General features: G+C 41.3%; 1 protein-coding gene across 2 annotated transcripts in view; it reads right to left on the reverse strand.

Annotated features, from left to right (window-relative positions):
* Nucleotides 1–23102, reverse strand: part of DCBLD1 (discoidin, CUB and LCCL domain containing 1) — a 46352-nt gene that overhangs the window by 22551 nt on the left and 699 nt on the right. For both annotated transcript variants that reach the window (XM_066545786.1, XM_066545787.1), the window contains exon 2: nt 8037–8249. In XM_066545786.1, the coding sequence (XP_066401883.1) occupies nt 8037–8249 (213 nt within the window). The remainder of the gene's footprint in view (nt 1–8036; nt 8250–23102) is intronic.

The raw sequence follows: 23102 nt of genomic DNA on the forward strand, positions 1-23102 counted from the left end.
TGCCTTGTAACAACTATAAGGTCAGCCTATAGAGTAGCCCAATCAGAGCCAGCTGTCAGCAGAAGGGACAAACAAAAGGAGGAACTCTTGTCCTTTTGGCTTAAAAATCATATGGTGAAGGCAGGCAGGCAGAGAAACAAGCGACGAATGTGACATTTCCCTGGAGTACTCATGTGTTGAAAAATGACTCACGACTTAGTCAGAGAAAACAATGTCTATAAAAAGGGTTAAACAAATTGCTTAGGAAATGAACTTATCAAAAAGACAGCATCTGACACTGTGTCATACCAGTCAACTGCACGAGTGATTTATTTGAGAGGGTCTTTTGTGTCAGGTTGCAGTGGGAGAAGTGCTAACTTAGATATTTTTCTGAGAGAGAGAGAAATGGGGGAAAGACAAGGAGCATTGCACGTCTTCAAAATAAAGCACCTGAGAAAGCTTTAGTCGTTTTCTTCTCTCAAGGACTGTCTTTACATATTTTCTCACAAGTGTTCTTTGGCTTTCTCCCTCGCAGCGATTGGCAGTGACCTATCTACTCTGGAGGTATAATTTAGATGGCTGATTCACACAACCACACATCAGCTGGATCAGGGATGAGTGTCTCTTCCAGTAGCAAGTCTACCTACATTCCAGATAGTTATACAAACAAATCTTACATCATGACAAAACCAATAAAATAAAATATAAAATAATCTAGACACACAGAGCTGTATAATCCAAATTAAAGCAAGAAATTCAGAAGTGATCAGCTTAAGAAACCAACATTCAGTCTAAAGACAAGTTTCCACTATGAAGTAATAAATCGAAAAAGGTTACCAGGCTATGGTTATCTTCTGCCAAGAGCAGTTCTGGCGTACCAAGAAATTCCCATAGGTAGCTCCAAAAAAAGGGAGCCTAGGATTAATTCCTTAAAGGATATAGAAGTAAGAAAGAATATATACTCAAGGGAGGAATATCTTCCAAAGGTTTATAAGTTTTCTGCAAAGATTTGTAATTAAAAAAAAGGGGGGGTGGGCAGGTAGAATTTATTAATACTATGAAACATTCACTTGTTCTTTTGTTGCAAACTGAGGAAGCCTTGCAAAACATTTCAATATATTTCTTCTCAACAATTCAGATAATTGAATTAAACCTTATCAGCACTACACTGTCAGGTCCTCAGACTTGCCTGGGCTGCCCATATGAATACTGTACAACCATAGTGAAGATGAGAGATGACAGAGAAAGCCCCAGTATGAAAATGAAAAACTTGCTTAAAGGGTCCTGTTAATTTTTACTGCAGCATTTGGACTTGACTCTGGATAAATATTTAATTCCTAAACCTGGGACTTAGCCAGAAGTTTTTTAAGATCCCTTTTGAGAACTGCCAGATCACGTTATCAGTTTTTCATCTTCTAATGTTAGTTGTGAGGTGGGCTGTTTTGCATATTCGGCTTGAAAAACGAGTCACGAATGCTGATCTCTCTCAGCTTCCTGTTAAAGTGACTTGGCTGGAGCCCTGCTGGGGTAAGTAGGCAGGATTATTTGGTTTGTTTATAAGAACAAAGGAAAGAGTTTGATTTAATAAACAGATGTGTTACATGTGATGAAGCTGAGTAGGTGTTCTCCATACTTCAATATTACTGTATCTAGATGCCAGGGCCTTTCCTCCTTCCTGTGTCTCATTAAGAAGTTGACCCAACTGTGGTTCCGTCTGTTCACTCCAGATTCCTTTTATACATATTAATAAAAATTCTGCAGGAGAGATATTAGGGGTTTAAGGATTTCAAGTATACTAATTTTAATATTCTCCATAATTAAACTAACTTTTAATGTCTTTCATGCAGAACATTTGATCTGATGGTGTGGTTTAGGTGGCTTAAATAAAACACTTTTGTCTCCAAGCAGTATTAACATCCTGCAAGACACACAGTAAATTGTCTCGTGGATATCCTTTGGCTAGCCCCTCTGGAGACTGAAGAGACTATTTTACACTTTGTTTATTTTTTCAATGTTAGCAATAGCCTACTGCTTTTGTCTTTTTCATAATAGTGTTGGTTTGCAAATCTGATGATCTTTACAGCATTGTCTGGTTTTATGAGGTCTAGTTTACTTCTACTGTCAACCAGGCTCTGGCACAGCTCCTGAGCTTTCCTTGTTGAATTATGTTCCTTTATTTTTTCCACTTCCCTTAAGAAGTACTGTGCCCAGAGGACTCTCTTCTTTCACACCAGCTGGCAATGCCTACATGATGCTTGTTTCTCTAGTTCTTAATACTTTCTGCCTCTTCTGTAAGGGTTTTGCTTCCTTTTAGAAGCAACTATTTCCCTCTTCAGCTATTGAATGGCCAGTTCACTATGCTCATTCTGCTTTCACATTCCTTAACTTCATTTGAAATCTGCAGCTTGACATTTGCAGAGGTCTTTAAGAAACTTGGTTTGGATATTAAATAATTATGTCCTCTGTTCAACAGAGAATCTTCTCCCTTTTTTCAGTCTTTACTTGCAGAGTAAGCCATGGTTGGCAGGCAAGATGCAGCAACAATCCATGGATGTTTCTCTAAACGATTATCACGTCTTAATGCATTTGTTTGGGGAAAACAATGTTTTAAATTGTAGCCTTTTCTCAAATAAGTCAATTTGGAATTACCTCAGTAGCTGGGAAAGGACAGGGGATGAGATGAACAGGGATTACACTTGTTTCACTTCAGAGCTAAAAACTCATGCAGAGTGCAAGTCTTTCACAAATAGTTCACAAAACCAGCAAGGATCTGTTGTATGAAAACACCTTCAGTCTCAAAATCCATCTCCATCCCACATTCACACAAATACTTCGATAAGCAATAACTTTTCCTCTCCCCCTTACCAGGAGAGGTCCTCTTTGCTCCAACCCTGACACACACATGGTGCAGTGGGAACCAGCAGGACCCTGCAAGGACGCAGAAGGTGCTGCTCTGTGTCCTTCCTTGCAGTTTAACACTGCAGATACAAGATGACAGAGCAGTCAGGATGAGACAGCCTGGTTATTCAACATTTAACTCTCTGCAACACAGTCTGATCTCAGGCTGAGTGGTAAGCATTTCTTGTTTCAGGAAAAACAAATACAACTTTCGGTTAAGGTTTCCAAAGGGAAACACTGCAATAAAGGAAAGAAAAAGGCATCTGAATTAGGTTGGGGAAGTAATCACAACTTTAAAATGGAGCATCTGCACCACCTGCACAGGCTGGTCTGCCTGCTTGACCTCAGGTGAGATTGCCTCTTTTAACATAGGTGTGGTTTTAGCCAAATCCAAACACAGAATCACAGCAACAACTAGGAATCATGAGTGAAGAACTGTACTTTAACAAAAAACAGAGGCTAACACTGTATGCAGCTAACAGGAAAAAAGGTCCATTTGATTAAAAAAATGCTGACATTCTTTGTTGCATCAATCCTTCCAAAGCTGAAAACTCAGGATACTGCAACAACTCAGGTGAAACCCATCTGTTAAAAGTGTTTTGACTGTTAAGAAACTGCTCAACTTGATCTTCAGCAAGAACTTGTCTGGGCATTTCTCTGGGTTTCCTGAAATACCAGAAACAATACAGTAATAACAAGTTTCCTTTGAGGGATGAAAAAGAAATCTGGACACACCCTTTATTCAAGCAAGATATTTATTTCAATACATAATAAGGAGCAACTGGTTTGATGAATCCCCTCAAGCCATAATGACAGGTAGGAGGCATCCGAAGGCACTCTGTACCTTTAGCGATGGGATGTGGGGAGAAGAAAGCATTTCCAGTAAATTCTCTATTTCACATTAGTTACCAGCTGTAAATTATGCAAGAACAAGTCAACTGCACTAACTCTCCAAATTATTACTAGTCACTCAGCAGCTCTGACATCCACCCCAGAGGAACACATCAACCTCCTACTGACTGCAAGTGAATGAGGAAGTAAGTAGGCACTTATCTCTTCTTTTGGCTTTCTCTCCAGTCAAGACTGATGATCATCTCGCAAAATTAAGGGAAAAAATACCAAGCCATTAGATGGCGAAGAGATAGAAAAAAGAAAAAAAAGGGGTCAAAAGAGGTACAGAAATTTGATAGAGACATTAAAAGAAGCAGACTAAAAGCAGTTCCTGTCAAACTTTTGAAACATCTATGATCCACCTTCATAAGTAGTGCAAATTTTGTTCTTGAGAACTACAGGGCTGACATGGTTAATCTTGTTTTCACATATCCCTTTAACTAATTAAAAAATCAGAAGCTCTACTTCAGAGCTCAGTATTTTTAATATGCTCAGATAATGCAATTAACTCAAGAAGAAAAGCATTTCGGTAAAGGCTGCACCTTGTCTGCACTGTGAGATTATGCTCATATTAATTTTCTGTGGGACAAAAAACACCATATTTTAATCCAGTCAAAAACTGTGCCTTTGAAACAGACCACGATCATCTATTTATTTCTCACAGAGACAACCTGTGCAAAGCTGTGCTAATATTTAAATGTTTTTCAGACAAAGGTGACTCAGTTTCACCAAAATGGGTGTTAGACTCCCTTTGCTGACTGATGATTAATATTTTCACAGCTACGTCTGAACACAGAGCTAACAGCTTGAAAGAAAAGGCTTGCTACAGGTTCCTTTCTCCAGTGAGCACTAAAGAAAATAATTTGCAGAGTAATAACTCAGAGATATACTGTCAAGACCCTGTATGACCCCAGTTTCAGAGCTTCATTAAGATTATTTAACTATCATCTTTTAATTGCAATATTGGAGAAATATAAATTCAATAGCTGCTTTCACAGGTCCATCAAAGCTGAGAAGTACCAAAGGTGAGAAGAACTGTAGTGTCACATTTGTGTTTTAGTTGGGACTGAGAAAGGCTTCAGTAGATCAGCACACACAACAACTGCATGCTTTTCTAGGAATGAATCATACTCTTCTATCCATCTGCAGAATTCAAGGAATGTCCAGAACTTCTATAAAATCTGCAGGTAGGTGCTCTAATCTCTAGTCACCACCTTACTGAAGTAGCATCAATATTCCTGCTAACATAAATCAATTAATTCCTTCATTTGTATTTAACAGATTCCCTTTGCTGCAAGGAACATAAATACCCCAAAGACAAATTGAGTTACTCCTTGCTGTATTGCAAGAATCCCTGCAGATGGTTATAATGATGAATGAATCACAGTTATATGTAAAGACCGGAAGAAATCTGAAAGGAAAACAATACTTTATCGTCTGGAGCCTTCTTCACACTAATTTAATATTTGTACACATAATCTAGTATTTTTTCTCTGACCAATTTTCCAAGCTTTAGAATATACTCCTCAACAGATGTTTTTATTCATACTGACATTCATGCTGTTGTTTTCTGTAGAGCTGAAGAAATCAGCATGATATTTAAAACATATTTCCCTTTAGACCTTATTGTCTTGTAATTGCAAACCTCCCAAATAAAGAGCAAAGGTTGCTCAGACTAATTTGAAACATGAGCAGCATTCACATTCACATTCACATTCGCATTCACATGCAGTTTTCACCCATTTTGGTGAAACTGAATCATCTTTCATACTTTGCTTTTTAGGTTTTCCTTTTTAAAGCTAGGTCAAATACAGAAAACACACCAAGATTAGTTTTTAATTGCTCAGATGTTTTCAGTGCTTGCAAAATATTTTCAAGTCTCCATCATCCCATGAAAGAATTTTGATGTCTAAGGTCAGTATCTCCTCAGCCAGAGGGAGGAGGTTGACCTGACTGTAGATGTTCATGAAGAGGGAAGGGTTGCAAAGAGGAGATCTGAGTTCAGAAACAGCTGTCTAAAAGGACACTTAACAGACTGAATGGATGTAGCAGTGCTTATTCACAAGGCTTCTTTCACTTGAATAAATGCATATTGAAACCCAAAGCTATAGCAAGAGTTGAAAAAAATGACTTAGAGAAGATTTAATCTCATCTAAGAATTCACGTGTCTTTTAAAACATAAGCAACATCATGAATTTACGCCTATAGAACTATTTCCACATCCATTCTGCATGGATTTGCCTGAACGTAGAATGGACACTCTGTAGGTATGCTGGTGGGAAAGTCTACAGTGAGCTGCAGACCACAAAAAAACATTACAGATGGTAAGTCTGCCTAAACTGTAAAACTGGTTTAATCAGATATGACCAAAATCTGCTAATTGTGCAGTTCACTACTGAGAATGTAAATTACAGTCCACATGCATCAGACGTTACTAATCAGATCTGAAAATGGGTGTGGGAATACTTTAAAAAAAATTAATTATGTGGACTTGATTGCATAATACACAGCTACTCTGTGCTTATAGGCTGAATAGCTGCAGTATAAATGATGTGAAGATGCCTTCAGGCTGATCTGTAAGGAGCCAGAATTTCAATCAATATCCAAGCTTCATTTTTCACTTCAAAAAACAATATGTTGATTTATCCCTGTTTCCGAGAAGATTTAGATTAGAAATGTCAAGAGAGTATCAATAAAAATTATTCAGAGATATGCTAATGCAATAATAACCACCTATTTCTTATTGCCAAGTACAGACAGACTGCTTCAGGTGAGCACAACTCATTACTTAGTTACAAAATAGATCACAAAACTACAGAATGGCTTGGGTTGTAAGGGATCTTAATGAGCATCTAATTCCAACCCTCCCTGACATGGGCAGGAATCTTCCACTAGATTTGGTTGGTCAGGTCCTCATCCAACCTAGCCTTGAACACTTCCAAGGATGGAGCTCCACACCTTCACTGGGCAACCTGTTCCAGTGCCTCACCCCTTCTGACTTCTCAGTGAAGAAAGAAATAAATAATACTAAAAAATTCCAGCACACATGAACAGAGATGCTCCTTATGCCTCAAATCAAGCTCTGTGCAGGCTCAGATATCAGCATGTCACTGCCCACTCTTACTGAAGGTTGTTTCAAAATGTAATACCTCCCCCATGAGAACAATAATTACCTTTACCTTCCTTTGTGAGCAAGCCTTTAATACCTGACTTGATCTTCTCTTACCAGATGAGTGATAAACCCATCATACTGATAAATGAAAGGCAATCAACCCTCCTTACTACTAAGATATCCTATGAGATCTCATCTTTGGAGAACCACATACTTTTCTGAGCCAAGCAGTGAGGTGGAAAATGTGCAGAAGCTCTGTGCAGCTCATATCTTCATCACATTTTTCCCTTGAATCCATTCTGCTTGTTAAGTCCAGGACAGTACATTTAGCCTCAGCTGACTGAAGGGCTACACAGCCCACTCCCAGCAGGCAAAATTTTATGAAATGTCAATTCATTACTTTATTCTTACATTGCAGAACTCCTTGCAGCTTTGAATTTAAACTGGATTTCTGAAAAAGGGTGCATGACTTGAAAATCAGTTTGACTCTTCCAGAAAGTGCAGATCAAAAGTTTCTGTGACAACTGGTTGGGAAAACCATTTTGAGGAAGGCCTCATGTTCTCCCTGGGGAGAATCCTGTTGCCGTTATGATTGTTTTAAGTGCACAGCTGTAGCAGATTATTTGCTTATCTTCCTGTGCAAATCTGTTACAAGAGCCCAGTCTGGCTGTATGCATTTAATATCTGCAAGTATTAAAGCTTGTACATAAGTAAGGTGGCTAACAGCTAGCAATAGTAAAGGTTATCTCCTCTCTGAGCCACGGACTGCCTAGGAATAGAGACACACAAGATCACTGACTCCAAAATTTCTCATCTTTGTCTAGTTTGTGAGGAAGCTCTTCCCCTGCACAAGGAGGGAGCAGGGCTGATACAGATCTACAGACTTGCTGTACCAACACTGTGATGGTCCAGCTCTGCAGGTGTGAAGGCAGAGCCCTCAGGAGTGCTGTGCCCGAGCCCTGGCAGCCCCTCTGCAGCACAGCAGGGCAGCACCATACACGGTGGGACAGTGGCTTCCCACACAGAGAATGAAACACCTGAATACAGAAAGGAGGAGGAGAGCACAAAGGCTGACATTTCTTGCATTTTGCTAAGCTGTCTTTTACCCACACTTTCACCAGTTCATTCACTGACCATGGCCTTGTCTCTCACATACCATGCAATGTTGAAGAGCTCTGGATGGTAAGGTAGCTGGACTCGCATTTCTGGGATTCAATATCCAGGTCTCCGATTTTCAAGATCAGGCGTTTTCCTGGAGGCACTTGGATTTTCTTCTCACAAAGAGTGTAGTTAGGGTACGTCCCAGGATAGTTCTTGGATGCCAGCGTCCCACTGTCCTGATACATCACTGTGTGCCCACATCCATCCCCTGCAGTAGGAGAACAGAAAGGAAGAGAAACAGAATGTATTCCTCAATAAAAAAAAGTAAGAAAATACTTGCTACATAATCATGTCTCATGCACTTTTCCCTTTTAAATAAGTATTTTGTAATACTCCACCTCACTTCTGCTATTGTTGGAGCATAGGTAGCTGAAATAAACATAGTCACATTTCTCTTGTAAAGCAGAAGAAAGAAGGGTTGGAAATACCCATGAACTAGGGTGTATTTGGCAGTAAGGTACAGACAGTATCTCTCTGGCTTTCTGCTTTGTAGCCAAACCCTACTAAATCCCTGAAGATGCAATTCCACATGTAAAGAGCAGGATCCTTCCTTAAGTAATTTTCTCCTAGTTATCAGTCTGCATTTTATTCCCACAGCAAGAGCCATCTCAGAGAGGGTAACTGAGTCATACATGAAGGCACAGACATGACTTAACTCCCTACTATCACACACCTGACACATCTTATTTTCCTCTTGTTTTTCTTGTGTCACTTGCACAATACTAACAGCACAGGGTGAAGGCATAAGAGGAACTTCCAAGGTGAGGTGTGCACTGTCAATGGTACACAATGGCTACTTTGGAGCAGCATTCCCAGAAAAAGCATGAGCTGCTGCCTCTTTGCTCAAGAGGTGAGGGTAGGGGTCCTCAAAGTGTGTCTTCATGGCACTGTAAGGAGCCAGCTCAGCTTTGGAATCTTTCCTTGGTGGAGAGGCATCTGAGGAGCAGCTGCAGCAGGTCAGAGGACAACAGGAAAAGGCACATGGAAATACACGGGGGATGTGTGGACTGACATGGAAAACAGGAAGCATCCATAGAGGGGAAAGGAAGCAGGTATCAGATAAGAGACCTTGACTACTAAAGGAAGCAATTTTTACTGAACTATTTAAAAGCATACTAGTAATTTAAAGTTTGTATTCTAAAGCTTAAGCCATTTTGTTCTGCTCAATCTTCCAAATAATGGAAATATTTGTGGCAGTGGACTAGTGTCACATACATACAGGCAGTCCTCAGTTTCAGGTCATTTAGGGCATAGGCACACTTTCCATAGAGTCTTGCATTCTGCTATCCTTTATCTTGGCACAACTGAAGCTAATCCAAGAAGTGTTAACAAAATAAAGAATCCTGCAGGAGATGGGAATTCATAATGTTCACTTTAACTACTCAAAATTTTCCTTTTGGGGATATTTTGGTTAAATGGTTTTGGTCTGTGCCATTTTAATTACTATCTAAATTTCCTTCCAAAATGATTAGAAACAACAACTTAAGGTTTGATAGGATTTTTTAAAAAGGAAAAACTCGGAATGAAGTGTTGAAAAAGAAGTGTTGCCATACCAAGAAGTGGGGGGGAAGTGGCATGCTGTGCTAAGATAAGCTCCAAGCTATCAAACTTTGACTTGCTACCATATAATTACACTGCCATTTCATCCAACTCACTCAACTGCTCTTTCACAAGTAATCACATTTATTTTGAAGCTTTGGCATTACTACTAGCTTTGTTGCCTAGTATTTATTTTTGTCATAGGTTCATGCTGGAAATAGAGGTGAATAGGAGATATAGATCCAAAATCATATCACCATAAAACATATTCAATATGTTTTTTTTCAGATCTCCTTTTTCACATGCTTTGAAAAGCATCTGCTGTTCAGGGTTTTTAACCAAGCACTGTTGACTTTAGGATGCCTAGGAAAATACTCAAGATGAAAGGCAAGCTGGCTTCATGAGCAAATCACCTCCTAACGGAAACTTTTGGCAACATGACTGAAGATATAAAGAACAATATGGTAGATGAGCTGCCAACTTTCTAAAGAGAAAGGGATCCATAGAGGTCTAGGCAGTGTAAAACCAGATCACTTCCAGCAGGACACAGGACAACCTTGATGCCTGTGTAGCCAACTGCTGCACAGTATAAAAAGAACTGCCCACGGCCTTTAACTTAAACTGCATGTTTCTAACTGTGAGAATTTATTTTAGCTGGAATAAAGAAACTACAATATTGAGTTTTGTTTGCAACATATCCTTATTAGGGAAGAAAAGGAAAAACAACGGTAAAGTTCCGGAACCACATGGGGATGAACTCCTTAAAATGGAAAGTCACAGACTTCATCTTACTGGGCTATGTTCTGGCCTCTGTCACCTTTGTACAATGCTAAGGATCTACTGTGGTGCAAAATGCTGCTCAAAAAACTGTGAAGACCTTGCTATCATGACAAGACCCTGACAACTGTCCAGGTCACAGAGCCTTGTATTTCTGCAGAAAGTGTACAGGCAAAGCCATGCATGAGAGACCTCAGCTTGCCATCCTCCTCTGTTGAGGTTATACAAGGTCTTGTTCCCAGGGAAACTCCTTTTTTTTTTTTTTTTTTTTTTTGTTAAATCTGTCTTTGAGAGAGAGCATTAACACCAGAACATCTTTTGAGCTAAGAAAGCATAAATGCTATTTTCTGACTTTTCACTGGTGGAGCATGGCCATCCAAACACTCCAAATCTCAGAAGAGGAAGGCTCAGCATCAGCCTATCAGCCTGCACCTATAACATCCCTTGCTGCCTCAGTTCTGCCTGCCTGCCATGAAGCAAAAGCTAATGATAAAAGCTTGTTTGTCACAAGTACCAAAGTAATGTCCAAAAAGTCAGACCAACTCTTAGTAACTACTGCTTCTTACAGAGAAAGCTGACTGCAGCTCTGAATTCTGAGTTTCTCAGGAAGATTAAGATTTTTTTCTTTGCTCTGGTACACTGAAATTTGCTGGCACACCCAATAGAAGGAGTCAGAAGGTATAGAGGGAAAGTAGAATAAAGCTCAGGATCTGACAAGTCAAAGAGCGAATTAATGACTAAATATTAGTTAAAACCCCACAAATATAACATCACTATATAACAAGGGCTCAGAAAAGGAGGCAAGTTGTAAGGAATTCAAGCATATCCCTAGTCACACTATCAAATGTAAAATGTGCAAAATACTGCCATTAGTTTTGCTCTTATTATTTCCCACAGAAAATTTTGATTTTCAGTAGAAATGTATTGGCCAAACTTAAAATACAGTGAGCTGAAAACACAACTCCTTGTCCTTATGAAAACTATGGCTTAAACACCTGATGTCACACTCTTTCCTATAGGCACAGCTCTTCTGGATGGAAATATGTTTATTTAACCAGTCAGTTTGACACAGACTTTCTTGCTGACAATAAATTTTCACTTATCATTACTTCTGAGAACTGTTTTCTATCACCCCATTTGGCAAGAAGCTATCAGCCTTGCCTCAGACATCCAGGTTTCATCACTTCTCACTGGACAGGAGCATAGCAACACAAACAAGGTACTAAACAACCAGAGAATCTAAACCTACTCAAATTTAATAAAATCTCTCCCCAGCATGAGGAGTTATTGAAAACACATCAAACATGCTTTGTAGAACAGGTTCCCATCGGCACTTGAATCCAGACCAAGATCATGATCTCTGAACCGTGGGCGACCACCTGCTGGCCTAGCTGCAGGTTGTACCAGAGATCACACAGCACTGGAATTAAGGCTGTTTACCAGAGATAAAAATAATCTCCCATGGCAGATGATGGAAACAACTCCCCAAGAAGAAAGAACCACAGCTGGCACCTTCTGCCACAGCAGCAGGCACACCACTCACACCTTGCCCTCTCTCACAGGGTGCTCGCCAAGAGCAGGGCATGTCTGTAACCCCAAACCTGGGACCCCACCAGAAGACACCAGCACATGTGGCTGTGGAGAGGGCAAAAGAGACACCAAGGGGCTGGCAGATATCCCCATGCTCAGACACAGATGTAATGGATGCACGTGGGACAAGGTGAAGAAGTAGCTTCAAGTAGCTGTGTCTGGGCTGGGTCTGACCGTGGCTACTGGCCCACAGGCAGGAGGGCCCCCTCCAGCATCCAACCTGCCCAGGAAGGACAGAGGTGATGAAATCAATGCCCACAAACAAGCTCTGGCCCCATCCTGTAAGCTGGACACAGCCCCTGACAGGTACTGGGGCTTTAGCAAAATGGTGGTGGTGCCAGAAGCAGCAAGAGATCCCTGAAGATGATGCTGGTTCCTTCAGGTACCCTTCGGTCACCCAGAACCACCTGACTGGACTGACCATCTCCTTCCATCCCTTCCTAGCTCCAGCACACAATCTGAGCCATGGTGTCTCACTCTCCTGCTCCCTGGGCTTTTCCACCCCTTGGCTTGCACACACGTGTGGATGCACACAGTGCCTTCATGCAACCACCCAGCACATTCCTTTTTGTGACAGGCAAAAGGCTACAGTTTTTCAAATAAGTGCTCTACGAAGTTTTCATGCGCTGCACCTTTCAGAAACATGTTGATTTGGCCAACTACAAAACAGTTACAGTGTATGATATCAAAACATTTTCAAAAGCATTGCTACAATATCCTGGCAGCAAACAGCTGCCTTTTTCATCCTTCTGATTCACCCTCATGCAGCAATTCATAGCAGCCTTGGACTCACTCCAGTGCTAAATACATGTTATACCTAGGCGTGATCACACACCCAGCCCGCGGCTCCCTGCCCTCTTCCATTCCATCGCAGGAGCCCCGTGGGGCCCCAGCTTTTCCCACCTGCTCTCCCTGGTTACAGACTACTGCTGCCTGACATCCCTTGGCTGCCCGCTCTTTCCACCGGGATGAAGACCCCCAAAGTAACTTTATTTCCCTCCTGGCCTCCTCTCGCCCAGTTTGAGATCCTTTGAAGGTCACCTTCATGGTGGTGCTTGGGAGAAGGCAAGTTCCTCTTCTCCACATGGAGGACAGGGAAGAGAGCTGTTGGGAGTTCATGGCCTGTCCTTCTCCCTTCTCCACGCCTTCGTTTGAGAGGAGAGCAGAAAACTGCATTTGAATACCTAAACTCTGAATCCAGCCCAAAAAATCAGCATTTTCTGAAGAGCCACTGCAGCAAATGGGCACAGTCAAAGGGGGCAGAATGCCATGGAGTCAAAACTATGGCTCTGAGAGCTCTGATGAGAAGCCCCACAAGGAGAAAAGAGATTTGTCCCATCTTCCACATTGCTTTCACTGAAGTAATAACTCCAGCTTATTAAAAGCTACAATAATAACTGAGCCAAGGAGTTTTGCATCTTGAAATGAGATTTGAGTTATGCATAAGAACAGATAAGTATCCAAGAAGGAAATCAACTCCTTCCAGTCAAACCTGTGCCCTCTCTGCTCACGTGGGGATAGGAGAAAAGAGAAAAAAATCCAAGTTTTCTTGCCAGATGCCATCCAAATCCACTGCAGTGGTCTGAAAACACTTTGGTTTTCATACAGCAACTCTAACCTTCGTCACTAACAGAACCATGCATGCTGCAAACATAAATGGGTTCACATCTTCACTGCTTTCTGAGGTGATGGACTAAAATGCAGAGTTAAGTGCTTCATCTCTAACCTCTCCACTGCCAAACCTGGGTCAAGAGCATCAGCTATTTGCTGTGCCATTACAACAGAAGAGACATCTCCACAAAACCAGGACCTAAACCCTTCCCTTCCACAGAGAATGGTGAGATGTCAGAGCTTTGTGCTTTTCCTGGCAGTGAGTACTTTTCCTGTTGCCCTCAAACAAAGGGCAACACCACAGCCCTGATGCATTGCTGGGCAGGTGAGAACCCCAGTCCTCCTTCCCAGCAGTGCTGGGGCCCAGAGCCACAGGCACCTCGGGGGAGGTAGAGGGAGAAATGGCCACACATTTGGGAATTTCACAAACCCCTGGATTCAGGGCAGATGACATTTACACCAGCCAAGCAACTGGCTGAGCCCTGCTTCAAAAGTATATAAATCTACAGGAGGATTTTTTTGGCAGTCCAGCTTTATGTTCTTTACAATATTTTGTGGATACAGAAAAAACTATTTTCAAATAATGAAAGAAGCCACTAAAAATTAAGGCAAGTCTATAATGAAAAAAAACCCAAAGTGACTGTCATCCTCCATGGCCTTCAAATTAGTATTAATATATTTTTAAGGGAAAAAGTCTCCCACATCACAGTATGCCCTATTGCAAAAGGAAAAACAAATAGCACATAAATATTTTCTTTGAGTTGCATTTTAATTTAACTCCATTAAGAAGTCAAGAAACATTTTATCCTCTGTGCTGCAGCAGTTCCTGAGGACACTTATTTTGCTGCCCAAGCTAACCAAGTGGTGGCTGGCAGGAGGGCTAAGAGCAGGAAGGGAAGGTAGAGCAGCAGAAGAAACAAAGGAACACTGTGGAGTGCTGATTTTATTGCCCAAATTATTTACTTACCAGCTTCAAAGGGATGCAAAAGGAGAAGGAGGCCAAACAAACCACAGCATGTTTTCCCCTCCTCTTCACAGACATTATTTACTGTAATGTCCCTCTTAAAGTAGAAATGAGAAAGAAGCAAATGACCTCCAATGGGTTCTGTGGTGGTTCAATAAATCACAAATTCCCACCACGTGCCCAGCTGCAGTCACTCCCACAGCCATTCAGGCTGCAGCTGGGAACTGGCTTTCCTCGGGATGTCCCCTGCAGCCAGCCTCATGAGATGCTCTGCCTCAAACTTTGCAAAGTTATGTGGTAACAAGTTGGATTGCCATCATCAGGTAAAGAAAAAAAAATCCCTGACAACCCTTTTGAACTCTTATCTAGCAATGTAGCTTACATCCATATGACCATTTTTCAAAGTTTGAATTTTTTAGCCATTTCAGCACAGCCATCTGGGAGTAGCCAGGGAAATGCTTTCAGCTACATGGCAGTGACTTTGCAGGATTGCTACAACTAACCTGAGCGGCCTTTACTACCCCAGAAACGTCTCATCTTTGCAGAACTTCTCAAAGACAAATACATACCAAGGTCTGAGATTTTATTTATTTAGCTGCTAAAAGGTCAAAAGAAAGCAGATATCGCCTTATAAGCAACTTCTTCTATCAACACAAAGCCATGTCCACCAAGCCAGAACTTTAGACTCAGCATGCAGGTTTGAAACCTGAACAAGTAGTAAAGTCTTTCTTACACTAACACAAATGTGAATCACGATCTGGTTCCACTGCAATCTGTGAAAGACAGACAGTACCAGAGTACATGTCAAAAATAAGCATGTTTTAGTCACTGCTTCCAGGACTTAGGCACTATACCCAAATGTAGCCCGCCAGAGAAGCGAGCTTCAGTACTGGAATTTGCTTTTTAGCACTCTAAATACAGCACTCTTGAGCTTGTGGGTGTGAGAAAACTTCTATGCCTTTTTAACTGCTGAAACAAAAGAGATTTGTAATTTATTTATTTATTGCATGGCTTCATTTAAATATTTTTCAATGCTTTCCTTTATGAAGGTGGCATATTGCTGTGACTGACCACCTCAACATCTTATTGTTGTGCAGGTTTGGACAGACATGAGAATGGAGCTACACGTATATAGAAATTTCAGAGAAATCTCAGAGCCCCATTTTTGCAAAAGGGAAACTGATTTTTTGTTTTCTAAATAAATAAATTATTACTATGAGATACACATCCATATTACACACCTCAAGTGCAGAGAAGGCACCGAGTCCATTGCCAAGCACTTCTTGTACCTCCATGCTCAGAAAGAACTGTGAAGGACTATAAATAAATGGGAAGATGGCCACATTCCCCCATCAGCCGCCTGTGCAGAGTAACTCAGGACCCTGGTGATGGTTCAGAGCTATGAAGGCTGTGAGGAGCAAATATCCCACAGACAGCAGTTTCTTCCCTGCCCCTCTGCCTACAGCATCCCAGGAATGTGCCAATAACACAGGGCTGGAGCTCCCTCCCGCCCTGTGCTGGGCTCTCCCTAGGCTGGGGGGACATTTTGCCATCAGGGCATCTCCTCCAGTTCTGCTGACTTGAGGCAAACATGAAGTTGGAATTTTGGATTTTTATTAAGGGCTTTTCAGGCAAAGTAGGAAATGCTAATCTTAACTAAGAGTCATATCATATGTATGCAAATTGTTTGCTCTACTTTCTCCATCTGTTTTCTTCCCAGGTTTTTCTCTGCACTATGCTTTACTGAAGATTAACTTACAGTATATTGCACCAAATTTGGACTGTGTGGGAAACATATGCTGCAAGCTCAAGGCCAGACTCGAATATTGGGTTGCACAGGAATAGGAATATTCACAGCAGTGCTAAGGACTGACAAACCCACAGGGACAGGAAATTCAGAGACACCAGGGTAAGGAGAGGCTGAAGCAGAGCTGTTCCAGTTACAGTAGCAGGTGGGAAGGCAAGATATCAAAACAGTTTTAATTTGGGCAAGAGGAAATGGCTGAACATGATAGAATGAAACCACACACTCCCCTCATTTTAATATACAATTACCTTGTTAGCATGATACATGTTGAGCAAGACAGACAGTTATCAATAATGGAGGATGGTCTTTTTTTCTAGAAATCAAACTTGTCCTGACTTACTTGAAAAATCACACATCCACCTTTTATGCCTGTACGCCCAGGTGGAATATGTAATTTGTTAATAAGAAAGGACAAGAGAAAGGATGCTACTTTTCTCAAAGTGAATTATACAAACACCCCACTATCCCCAAGGTGTAAATCAACAAGTATCTCAAGAGAAAGCAAATTGGTTTGTGATGGAAACAATAATTGTCACTGACCAGCACAAAAAAAAAAAAAAAAATGTCATGTCTTTTGACTCGGTGAACCCAGTGTCTAAGAAACTATTTCCTCCATGGTTACTGCAAACTAACAACAAATGGTTTTTTGCAACTCCAGTAGAAATGGAAACAAAATTTTACTGAACTAAGATGAAGAAACAATCAAAGAACTACTCTAGCCTGATGCACCGAAAGCAAGAAATGCCTTTTATCAGTATAGTCCCACAACCAGCCTGCTTAATACTCATCCTCAAGGTACTAAACAAAATGGTACATGCAGAAGCTCCATAAGCTTTTGTGATCTTCCCAATTCATTGTGGTTACATATAATTGCTGTGAAAGATGTTTTAAATTTAAAAATAAAAAAATAAAAAAGAAAGAAAGGAAAGCAGCTACATCATTCCATAAGTACTACAGTGTTGGCTGTGGCACCACATGTGACCCACAGCATCATTTCTGTGCTTTCTGTGACACATCAATGAGACTGCATAAAAGGTATTTACTTATGGATGTGGAAAACCGCAGAGTATATGTATATTTTTTGCCACCCTGTGTACACCACTTATACTGAAACTCCATAATTCCATTCTGACCAGATTTTTTTGATTAGCAGCAGTATTAAACAATCACATTCTCAACTTTTGGAACAGGATATGTAGAAAGATCTGAATGATTTTTCACTCAACCCAAGAGTGAATGTCTCGGTGTAACTGCTTCGTTTGATACAGTTTTAGTTTGCTTTCCACCTACAAAACACAGCAACTAAGTTTCATCTAAAAAAATAGTGGCTTAATTTTCAAAACACAAGCATTAGCCAGGACCATGAGTTTAAACATGTCTCTTCTGTCTGTGCTCAAATTCTAGATCAGTAAGTGCCGATTCCTTGGGTTTGAAAATGTTAACATGACCACTCAAAAAGCCTTCAGTAGCTCAGAGGCATTTGAACTTCAATTCCCCTGCAGCATGCTGACATAAGAAACATGGGCTAATACAAAGCCCAGCCTTTGGGAGGAAGCTGACACAACAGGGAAGGCAGCAGCTCAAATGTGAGCCATGAACCTCGCTGCTAAAACATCCCAGCAGAGGGAGACCCACAGGATAACTGAATTTATTTTACAAGTTAAAATAGATTTTTGCAGACCCAGAGGACAAAGTGTGGACTTTTTGTTGTTGTTGCTATGAGTTCATTTTACAAGTGAGGCATTGCTGACTATTAAGATCAAAACAACATACCAACACAGAACTGGTGTGGCACCAGAGCAAAACACGAGTGAATTTCAGGCAGAAGCCACACATCTCCTTTCTTCACAGTTAGTGCAGCTGCAACAACAAGGCTCAGGCACATAACAAAGCCATTCTGTTTGGGTGGGTGAAGAAATCCACCTATGTTTCCAGCTTTTTGAAGTCTCTGCTGCTACTCCATGAAGAAAAGTTTTGTTTGATTTCTGACAGGACACACACAGGCCTTTGTATAGATGAGGGATCACATCCAGAATTCCCCATGTGTTTTTGTAATTTGAAATAAAACAAACAAACAAAATTTTTATTCAGTGGACAGGAACATCTGGAAGATGACATCAACATGACTTCAACTTTAATGTCAAAGCATTAGACTGAAATCCAATCTTGTGGAACAATTTGTGGTGGAAATGCCAAAAACTCAAACATCAAGGAATAAAACTGTGATGGATATGAGGTTTCTGCAGCAACTGAAGGAAGAAACAATGTTTTAGAGCTTAACTAAATGCCTGATGAACACTAATGTAATTACAGATGTAGCTCAGGCTGAGATGCATGATACTAAATATAAAAATGAACACCCTGGTCCTGTAGGAGGCCTGGGCACTGGGTTTCTAGCCTTGTCCTGCTCTGCTTTCCCCGTTTATTCTCCTGTCCCTGTTATGGTTGCCTGGAAAACACCTTCACTGAAGCTCTTTGGAGATGGGCAAATGCTGCACAGCATGGATGTCCTCATCCTTCTCTGTGCCTGTGTGGGGGAGCAGAATGGAGCTGCCATCAGACAGCAGTCCTGTCCCATCAGGGAAAAAGAAATAACAAATATGGTCCCAGTGGGACTGGAAATCTCGCTCAAAGAGGATGAGAAAGTACCACCACCACCAAACTAAGCCTTCATGTCTTGGAAGGAAACTCCTGAGAGGCAAGTCCTGGCTCTGTCAAAAGAAGAGCCAGGGAGAGAGGCAATGAAAGACCAAAATGCTTCCTCTCCTCAAAACACTCAGCTCCCAGGCCTAATTATACAGCATCAACAATCCTAACCAAAACTACTGGCAGCCTCTCTCTATGTACGAGCATACAGCCAACCTCAAAATTGTGGCTTTAGCACTCACACAATATTCACAGGCCAAAATCAGTTTAATTAGATAATTTGTAATTTCTTTTGAAAGCAAAAATGAAGGTATCTGTATACTCTTAAAACTAGTCAAACCACTATCCTTTTTTTATTTAAGCATCAGTATTAGCTTGTCCCAGTTTGAAGTTTCCCACTCCCAGTTGTAACACTTATTAAACCTTTTGGGGAAGTTGTGTGCTCATTCTTATGCATTGCTATTAATATTTTTTATTGCAGTTAGTTGGGATCCAACACCATTCCACTGAACCCAGTCAGAAGGATTTTATTTTGATTTTGTCTGGCTTGTTTTATTCTTAGCAGATGGTGCAAACCCATATGTTGATGAGTACATGCCACAGGAGAGCATCTGATCCGATACAGCCAGCCCCAAACTACAGTGATGTCTGTGCTGAGGACTTCAGTGCCTGCCACCACACAGGACCACACTTCTCAGCATGGTGTGAGAGCTCAGATGGGCTTTCAAAACTATACCAGTCCTGGTATCTAAGATACTTTTGAAAAGGTACCTCAGGCATCTCTATACAGTAGCATGACTGTCCTCAAAATTGGTATTTTTTCAAGCTAATTTTTACTGTGCTACCCACGTAACTCAGGTGGACTAAAGGTGACACTTATATGTGATAAATATAAATGAATATATTTTTGCATATGCAAATCAACAAATAATTTTCATGAAATGTGACTCAACGGCCATGCAGGTAACAACTTTCCCAAAGCATCTTTTTCTCCCCGCATTGTCAGAGACTCCTGCTGCCCTCCCCGTCTTTGATTTTGTTTGAAATACATCCCCTGATAACCTAAAGAGAAGTACTTATGAAGAGCTTAGAGCTATTTATAGCAAAGTCTGTGTGACTGAAAACATTGCAGTTTTCTTGTGGTGGGTACTTGCATTGCTTATGAACTGCAACTGGAAAACTGTTGCCTCCCTCTTTAGCAATTCTAGTCAGCATTCCCAAGGCAAGAGAGAGAGAGCCAAGGAAGGAAACAGACATAAGGACAAAACGCAAACAAACTGAAAATTTACCAATCACTTATATTCAGAAACTGAAGCGGGGGGCGGGGGTTTGGGTACAAGAAAGACTCATCTCGATCTGCATTTCAAACTGCTGGAAATGGGCATACAAAGTGGATTAGCATGATCACACCAGTACTCTTCAGCAAGGGTTTTGTGCAAGCCCCTGAGAACAGGCATAATCTCTGGTAATTACTGGATACACTGTTGTCACATTGAATAACAGCCTTTCCTCAAAACATACAAAAGTCTACTCCCCATCGATCCTTCCAACTGGGTGTTGGGTGCCACTGTCAACAGACCCAGGAACACAGCAAGCAAAGCTCACTCCTGGATGCTGATCTGCAAATCCCACATGAACTAGTTTCATAGCTGTGTTTTATTTGAAGTGAAAATAAATGAGGTACAGCAAGAGCAGTGGCTTAAATCTTGTACTTAATAGATTAAAATCCCCATTCCTCTTATACCTTCCTACAAACAAACAAGCTTCAGGTCAGTTTTAAGTCCTACTGGCCAGAATTGTGATAGAAAATGAGTCAAAACTCTGGAAGGCTCAGATTCAACTCTGATTTCTGCTGCTTACATGGGTCAAGGTCTTGCTCAACAACACCAGAAGAAAAAACAAGGAATGGTGAAAGACAAAGATAATGTGTTCAGGTTTGGTTCCCTTCTGCCTTGGGATTTAACCACTGGGGGAGATTTTTAGAAGAGATATCAGGATATGGGATGGCTGTATGAGGTTGGCAGACAAGGAAAAAGGTATATTTTTTACTTGTCAGTAAAGAACTGGCAACTGAAACCCCAAAAGATTGGTGTATCGCAGAATAAAAAGAGAAAAGAATCACCTTTTATTATAAATCCCAAAGTTATATGTTACTCATGGACAGTCATAGATGTAGTATTTGTTCCCAGGTGAGACCTACTAAGCCTATAAATACTTTTTTAATTAAAATAGTTTCCCTTGATGCTCAGCCTTTCTTATCATCATTTTATGGGCAACAAAATTCCACATACATAGACGCCTCGGACAGCACACACATTTAACATATTTTCAAGAACAGAAAGAGTGCTGACACCTGGACTCTACACAGCCACACTTAGATACAAGCCATTCTCTGAAATAACCAAGCCACAGTGAAAAAATAGGTCTTTCCTTAATTTGAAACCAAAGTAAAAGAACAGAAGCTATAACAGCCCTTTCATCCTTGTTCTGTAGCACCCCTCAAGAAAAAGTTTAGAGAAGGCTAAAGTCAGCTCATGAGAAGTCAGAAAAACATAATGCTTCATTTTTTAAAAAGGATATTTCAAAATCAATATACTTAAACCAGTGCATCTTTCTTTGAACCAGCTGGTGGGAAACACCAGTGGTGATGAGATACAGAATTATCTGAAACTCGAGCCTGATTCACTCTGGCACTTCTCCTGCTCCATTACAACTCCTAAATCAAGTCAAGAAGCTTGTGTAACAGGAAGTTTGTATCCACTTATCTCCTTTCTCCACTGGTGTGACTTTAGAACACTTAGCCCTTAATTTATAGGGTAATAGTAATAAACAAACACAGAAGAACTTCAACCCGTGGAGAAATGAAGTGTGTGGGGGGAATCAACATCTTTCCTGCTTTCTAGACACTGGAGAGATTATCTGGTAATCTGAGTTTGGTCCAAAGAGAACCAGGCAGAATAGTACTTGTGTTTCCATTCTGTTGATTTGATAGTAGAAACATTTTTAACACGAATGAAACAAAAGTGCTTTTACCAACTAATTTGGGAATATGGACAAGATGGGACATTCATACGTACTACAATGTTACTGTATGCACAAAACCCCCCTGAAATCCCAGCAGACTTACTATTACTCACTTGCACCCCAAATGACTTTCTTCTCCCTGGTGCCATTGAGTGAAGAATTAGCATTGGTGAAAGAGAAAACAAACAAAAAAAAAACCTCCCCTCAACACACTGATGAAAAGAGGGGATTAAGAGAATGTTTTTTTTCCTTGCTACATATGTTTCCTGGAACATATCAAATTGGAATCCCAGCACACGGAGAACAGAACAGCAAAGCTACCAAGAAGCTGGCAAGTGGCAACACGACTTATACCAACTTCTCCCTTTTCTGGAGAGCCGTATCAGAAACCTCTGTTAATAGGAGGTTATGGGAAGAACAGGTATAAATCAGCCGAAGTACTTTCTGCCAGCGCCTGTATACAATGCCAATGCCTGTATACAGCTAATGCACAGCGCTGGGCTCTGGAACTTGCAGCCAACTCGGAACACTAATACGGGATTTCTAAGATATCTGAATGCACTGTCAAGCTTATTACGATGCTTAGTTTCCAGTACTAGCTATTTTATCGGTAGCTGCCAGTGAAGTCTTCTAAGACGGATGCATCAGGCCACGCAATGCAACAGCCAAGAGGCTGCAAGTCCGCGGGCAGAGATGTCAACTGTACTGGTAATTTACACAGGAATCTTAACAACACAGGGCAAAGAGAATGGTACCCGCACTCTATTTGCGACAAACTGCGCTGCCACAAAAAGGGCCCTAACATCCCCTCGAGATTCCTACGAAACTTTGTCCGGACGCGAGTACGGGCATTACACTTTCTCCCCGAGGCGGCGGGAGAGCAGAGCTGCCCGTTCGCGGCTGCGGGACGGGGGCTGCCGGCCCCGGCGCCGCCGGAGCAGACGCGGAGCTGCCGCTGACCCAGCGCCGCCCGCCGCGCCCGGGGCTCCCGCCGGGGCTGAGGAGGCGCGGCCACAGCCGGGCGCCCAGGTGGCCTCCCCCGGCACGCAACTTTCTCGAGACTTTTTCGCCACTTATCTGACTTATTATGAAAGAAGAAGAAG

The sequence above is a fragment of the Molothrus aeneus genome, chromosome 3 (genome assembly GCF_037042795.1).
Source record: "Molothrus aeneus isolate 106 chromosome 3, BPBGC_Maene_1.0, whole genome shotgun sequence".
In the NCBI taxonomy this organism is placed as follows: Eukaryota; Metazoa; Chordata; class Aves; order Passeriformes; family Icteridae; genus Molothrus; species Molothrus aeneus.